At 41.3% G+C, this 6,912-nt stretch overlaps 1 protein-coding gene and 1 non-coding gene across 2 annotated transcripts; both read left to right on the forward strand.

The window, feature by feature from the left end:
- Positions 1 to 1,089: 1,089 nt before the first annotated feature.
- Positions 1,090 to 4,897, forward strand: LOC135529228 (gastrula zinc finger protein XlCGF17.1-like; the record flags this gene model as incomplete). The annotated part of the gene is made up of 2 exons (XM_064958078.1): positions 1,090 to 2,021; positions 4,690 to 4,897. Coding segments are annotated over 2 exons (1,140 nt in total), but the record flags the coding sequence as incomplete, so codon positions are not given.
- A 1,054-nt stretch (positions 4,898 to 5,951) lies between these two features.
- trnai-uau (transfer RNA isoleucine (anticodon UAU)) lies at positions 5,952 to 6,045 on the forward strand. The gene is made up of 2 exons: positions 5,952 to 5,989; positions 6,010 to 6,045. It is a non-coding gene; the product is annotated as a tRNA-Ile (tRNA).
- Positions 6,046 to 6,912: the final 867 nt, after the last annotated feature.

The following is a 6,912-nucleotide window of genomic DNA, read 5'->3' on the forward strand; positions in this document are numbered from 1 at the left end:
ATTTAAAAAAAAGTATAAATCTAATTTTATTTGTCACATACACATGGTTAGCAGATGTTAATACGAGTGTAGCGAAATGCGTACGCTTCTAGTTCCAGACAAGCGGTTGATTTGTGACAATGACACAAACATTATATTTTGCAGGACATTATAACGAGCCTCACGATTATAATCAAAGTTAAATGCTCTCATAAGCAACCTGGAAATGGAGGCTAATTTTGCAGCCTACGATCTTGATGTGTAGTAATATTCAGAATACATTGTGAAAAACTAAAACCTTCGCTCACCATAACTAGTGGTTTCCTCATTACCAGATATACTACATCCATAACTAGTGGTTTCCTCATTACCAGATATACTACATCCATAACTAGTGGTTTCCTCATTACCAGATATACTACATCCATAACTAGTGGTTTCCTCATTACCAGATATACTACATCCATAACTAGTGGTTTCCTCATTACCAGATATACTACATCCATAACTAGTGGTTTCCTCATTACTAGATATACTACATCCATAACTACTGGTTTCCTCATTACCAGATATACTACATCCATAACTAGTGGTTTCCTCATTAGCATGGAGGAATTTCTGCAACCAAATTGCCCTCTTGTGGCAATGTTTGCAAACACAGAAAGGGGTGTTTATTGGAAACCGAATCTCATCTGGCACAATGCACTGCGCCCGGCCCGCCACAGGAGTCGCTAGTGCGCGATGAAACAAGGATATCCCTACCGGTCAAACCCTCCCTAGCCCGGACGACGCTAGGCCAATTTTGCGTCGTCCCATGGACCTCCCGGTCACGGCCAGCTGTGACAGAGCCTGGGCCTCGAACCCAGAGACCACTGCGCCACCCAGGAGGCCTAAAAATTTTGATCACTTGACTGTCTTAAGACAATAGTCAATTTAGTTTGTAAAAGCATTTAAACATTCATTACAGACCTCAATTGTTGTACAACATCCTGGGCATCACCTTTTAGCTGAATGATACAGTGGATTTATGCTGTTGTGGGTCTTTAACCATCTGTCTGACTTTGTTGTTCACACAGGAGAAGGATGTGACTATTGTGGATCTTCTGGGAGCCTCAACAACATCATGATGCTGACGAGGCAGAGGAGAGTCTCTCTACATCAGAACACCTCAAGAAACACCAGCGGAAACCCACAAGGAAGAATTATCACCACTGCTCTGACTGTGGGAAGAGTTATTTAAGATCAGATTCACTAAAAATACACCAGAGAACACAAACAGGAGAGAAGCCTTACAGCTGTTATCAGTGTGGGAAAAGTTTTACTTCATCTAGCCACCTGACCATACACCAGAGAACACACACAGGAGAGAAGCCTTATACGTGTGATCAATGTGGGAAGAGTTTTGTTACATCTAGCTGTCTGACCATACACCAGAGAACACACACAGGAGAGAGACCTTACCACTGCTCTGACTGTGGAAAGAGTTTTGTTATCTCAGGAAATTTAACATCACACCAGAGAACACACACGGGAGAGAAGCCTTATAGCTGTAATCAATGTGGGAAGAATTTTTCTCACTCAGGCAACCTGATAGCACACCTGAGAATACACACTGGAGAGAAACCTCACTGCTGCTCTGACTGTGGGAAGAAATTCATCTTTTTAGCAGATCTTAAAATACATCAGAGAATCCATACAGGAGAAAAACCTTACCACTGCTCTGACTGTGGAAAGAGTTTTGTTTCATCAAGACATTTAAAATCACACCAGAGAACACACACAGGAGAGAAGCCTTATAGCTGTGATCAATGTGGGAAGAGTTTTGGAACATCTAGCAGCCTGAAAACACACCAGAGGGGACACACAGGAGAGAAACCTTATAGCTGTGATCAATGTGGGAAGAGTTTTGTTACATCTAGCAGTCTCACTATGCACCAGCGGACACACACAGGAGAGAAACCTCATACCTGTAGTCAATGTCACATGAGATACTCTGCTAAAAGATCTCTGATTAAACATCAGGAAAATACATACATGAAGAAGTTGTTTCATGATATCAATGAAATAATGTTACAATATAGAATGTTTTAACATTGTAGTAGGAGTATTTTAACGACGTTCTGTTGGTTTAAGTGTCATGTGGATATGAGCCTCATCAGGGCAAAATCCAGGCTCTTTGAAATTTTATTGAAAGGGTATTTAACCAAAAAAGTGTTGCGTTACACTTACCTCGTTGTGAATTAAAATGCATCACTTCAAAATGTAGCTAGCTGTTTTCTACAAATTGTCCTCCAACCAGTGATGTACACATTATTCCCAGATTCCGTGTGGTGTTTGAGCTGTTAGTTTAATTTTGGAGACATATAATTGAAACGCATCCCTCCAAAATGTAGCTGACTGTCTTCTGCAGGTTGTCCTCTCACCAGTGAGGCAAAAGATATCTCCCATTTTCAGGTGTTTTGTTTAGTTGTGTTCGTTTCAACAGCACGTACAACCTGATTTCCCCCTAATCGATATCAGTGATTTATTACTACTTGTCAAAACAACAGTGTTTTTGGTGCTTGTGCAGTTTATAAGGTGCTTGTTTAAAAAGATACAAGTAATATGTGTGGCAGATGTTTGTGTACATAGCACATTTTATGTTTAGGTTCTCAATATATCCCAAACTGTTTCTGCATATTTGGTGATTGATATGGACACGTTAAAACTGTTTTGACATTGGGGCTATCCCATCTAGCAAAATGACTTTGAAAACAAGACTATCCCATCTAGCAACATTGGTATATATGACTTTTGAAAACAAGACTGAATCCCATCTACCAACATGACTTTGAAAACAGTGACTTATCCCATCTAGCAACATGACTTTGAAACTGGAGACTGAATCCCATCGCAGCAACATGACTTTGAAAACTGGAAGACTATGCCGACGTCCAATCTACCTCTGGTTTTGGGATAGTATAATAAATTGGTCTATAATACATTTAATCTACATCACTCCAGTATTTCTAAAACTACATTCAAGTGCTAATTGTCTTTGTTCCACTACTGAAGAAGCAAGAACTCAAATAACCTCATATTTCAAACAGCCTGACAAAATATACATGTTTTATTATTCCATGCCTCACCATTAAGTGAAGTATTGCGAAGCGAAGGAGTGTACATTCTGTTTTGATATTTCAGCATATTTTCAATTCATGTAACATTTTGTAATCATAAATATTTATGCTACCAACTGAAAAAATGTTGGTACAATTATGTTGTTTTCCATTGGATATTACATCCAGTCCTTACTATTTTAATCAACGTCACTTCCTTAGAATGCTCATTAGTCTTTCAGTTTTTTTATTCTTTAGTTTTTTTATCCTCTTAATGTTTGTTGTGGTGTAAATATTTCCGTTTTTATTTTCATAGAGTTTATTAGTTTTCCCTGTGAAGCGCACTGCATTGCATCCGTGTCTGAAATGCGCTTCATAAATAATGCTCGGTTTGATTTGAACATATCGTACAACCAATGAACCCAATGACCGTTCAATCAACAGATCAAAAAAACAATGAACTCAATGACCGACCAATCAATATAATTTAAAAACCAATGAACATACAAAGGCAACAAAAAGATCAGTCCATGAATAGTATCTTAGAGTGAATAACAGCATAAATGCAGTCACTGGTAAAATACGACACAGTTTCATATTGGGAATTATTGATCAATTATTGATCCAAAAAAGACACACACCTGTTCTGGGTTAATTCCATAGCTGTTTGCATGGCTTGGTAGTGTATTAGCCGGGTATGAGACATGATAATTAATACAATTGAAGTAAAGTATAAAAAATAAACAGTATTATCCTAAATTGAGAGATGAATTAAAAATCACATCAACGTCATAATCTTTCAGAATGTACCTGTTTTCCAGTATAGAATGGACATATACATGACGCATACAGATTATATTACAACTCTCTTGTGTTTTGTCTAGTGGTTGTTTCTTTAGTAAATAGGAAACTCAACAGTGTGTTAGTCTGAGAAACATTATTGAGCTGGTTGGTTTATTGTTGTTGAAAGCTTTGAAATGTACACACATTGAGAAGTGATATTGCAGCAACAGTTTTAAAGGGGGGTATTGTATCAAATATATACCCTTGCATGTTTGAATTAGAGCTCCTTTAAAGTGTTTTCATCACAGCCTGGTAAACACATTCTTGTAAGTTGTCTACGTTGACATTTCACAAGTTCAACACCTGTGAGCCAATGTCCTATCTTTTGTCTTTTTCATAGCCTGAGAGAGAGAGAATATATTCCACACTTAAATAATAGGTCATCGTTCACGCACACAGCCCTGTCTTCATAGTTGTTTACATAGTTTATTATCATAGTTTTGTCATAGCTTCTAATTATCGTTTCTAATCACAGATTGAATATAAATATAGGTGGCCTTGGTTTCTTATCATACTTCTCGTCAATAAGCGGTTAAGTAGACCCTAAGAGGGCAGTTGTTGTTACAAACAGCATGAATAAAAAACATTGTTTCATTGTAGATAAATAGTCTCATTTAAATACATGTAAATGCGTAGAATTAATACCTATTCTGAAGTCATATCTATATACACACATCACCTGAATATCTAACCCGCCGCTTTCAAAGTTCACGCGAGGAAGGGAAGGATTCCTCGCCATCGTTTAATCTGTTCTGGACTTTGCTGCCAGGTCTACATCGCTGCCTGTAGCTGCTGCCCGGTGCCCGGTGTCTGCTGCCTGGTGTCTGCTGATCGCTGCTCATGTTCACGCTGACGGGTGCCTGCTGCCTGGTGCCTGCTCCCGCCGGGCTCGCCCTGCCGCTTGGTGCCTGCGGCCCGATGCCCAGGCCTGCTGCCTGGTGCCTGCTGCCTGGTGTCTGCTGCCTGGTGTCTGCTGACTGCTGCCTGGTGTCTGCTGCCTGGTGCCTGCTGCCTGGTGTCTGCTGCCTGGTGCCTGCTGCCTGGTGCCTGCTGCCTGGTGTCTGCTGCCTGGTGTCTGCTGCCTGCTGCCTGGTGTCTGCTGCCTGGTGTCTGCTGCCTGGTGCCTGGTGTCTGCTGCCTGCGTGCCTGGTGTCTGCTGCCTGGCTGCCTGGTGTCTGCTGCCTGCTGCCTGCTGACTGCTGCCTGGTGACTGCTGCCTGGTGCCTGCTGCCTGGTGTCTGCTGCCTGGTGATCTGCTGCCTGCTGACTGCTGCCTGGTGTTTAGGGTAAGGCCGTCAGTGCAAAAACGTAGAATAGCATCTGTTTCATCTGCTCTTCCGGAGTCGTTCAGAGTGCACACTTTTCGTTTTTTAACTATCTCAATATTCTTGCGGTTATTTGGACTTACGCCGAAAATTGTGTGATGGTGAAGGGCTACGTAACGGACAGGGCGAAGGTTTGCTTCTGAGAATCCCCGTCTAACAGTCGCTTCCCCAATCACTTATGTCCAGTAGCCTTCAGAAATATCCATTAGGAGGGATTCACAGACTATCTTTGTTATCTGTCCTGGCCACTATATATTCGGGGCTGTTGGCCTGTGCTAAAGCTGTGCTAACATAATGTTAAAGTGTGGCTCCACTAGACTCGCTCCGCGTTCGTGTCCCTAACTAGAGAATGTACGGAATGAGTTTACAGGGCAGTGGTGGCATTTTTCGGGAAATATCATGTATCCAACACACTGTATATTTGGTTTAGAGAACAAAGGCAGTGAATTCAAACAACAGGAGGGGATGTCGAGACATTTTGTCTACAACCGGGGTGGGGGCATCGGGCGCTGATTAGAAATATCAATGTTTAACCCCGGGGGTCGGCAGATATCTGGACATGCAGTATGCATGATAGAGCAAACCTTGGTTTCAAACGATCTTCTACAGAGACAACGTGCTCTGAGTGCGTATGCCTGGGCAATGTTATAATTCAACATTTTTACCCCCACACCAAACACACAAACATTGGTAATCAGTTTATCAGGCTCCTGTGGCGCAATCGGTTAGCGTGTGGTACTTATACAGCAGTATGCAGCGAAGCAATGCCGAGGTTGTGAGTTCGAGCCTCACCAGGAGCATGTAGTTTTCTTGAACCCTCTGCCTGTCTATTTAATGTCCAGAAAAGGAGCATTTTTCAATCCATTTCGGAGGACATTTCACAAGTATGTCATTGAGATAACAGGTCAGAGTACAGGCACAGCTCGTATTCAAATCCTTAGTCTTCTGACACTGAGATTAAGAGTGTCATGCTCTACCGACTGAGCTCACCAGGCGTCTCAACGGTAATATTGACCTGGTCCGAATATCGTACAGCTCCGTTTGTGGAAAATATGGTGATCAGTGAGAGTGTTGTTAATGGATCCTGTTGTGCAATTGGTTTGCCTGTTTTACTTATACAGTAGTATACGTATAACTAATAGGTATGTCATTGAGATAACAGGTCAGAGTGCAGGCACAGCTCGTATTCAAATTCAGTCTTCTGTATCACCAGCTGTGGTGACCAGCTGTCCACAAGTCAGCTCCGAAAATCCAAGCGGATGACTGTTTGCGAAGTGAGTTGGTGTTTCGGCAGAGAAAATAACCACTTAACTTGGGGCTTGAACCGACATCCCTGAGATTAAGAGTCTCATTCTCTACCAACTGAGATAGCCAGATACCTCCACAGTAATATTGACTTGGTCCAAATATCGTTCAGCTCCATTTCTGCAAAATATGGTGATCAGTGAGAGTGTTGTTGATGGATCCTGTGGTGCAGTCTGTTAGCGTGTTGTACTTATACAGCAATTAGATGACAAGGTTAAATTCCTTTTATTTAATTCCAACATTACCAACATGAATTACCAAATTTGAGTAATATTTAAACATGCATCGCGAGTGTTTTATGTAAAAACATTGTAGGCCTACAGTTGTACATCATTACAAACTTTAATAACCAGTAATGTTTA

The sequence above is a fragment of the Oncorhynchus masou genome, unplaced genomic scaffold (genome assembly GCF_036934945.1).
Source record: "Oncorhynchus masou masou isolate Uvic2021 unplaced genomic scaffold, UVic_Omas_1.1 unplaced_scaffold_11246, whole genome shotgun sequence".
NCBI classification, from domain to species: Eukaryota; Metazoa; Chordata; class Actinopteri; order Salmoniformes; family Salmonidae; genus Oncorhynchus; species Oncorhynchus masou.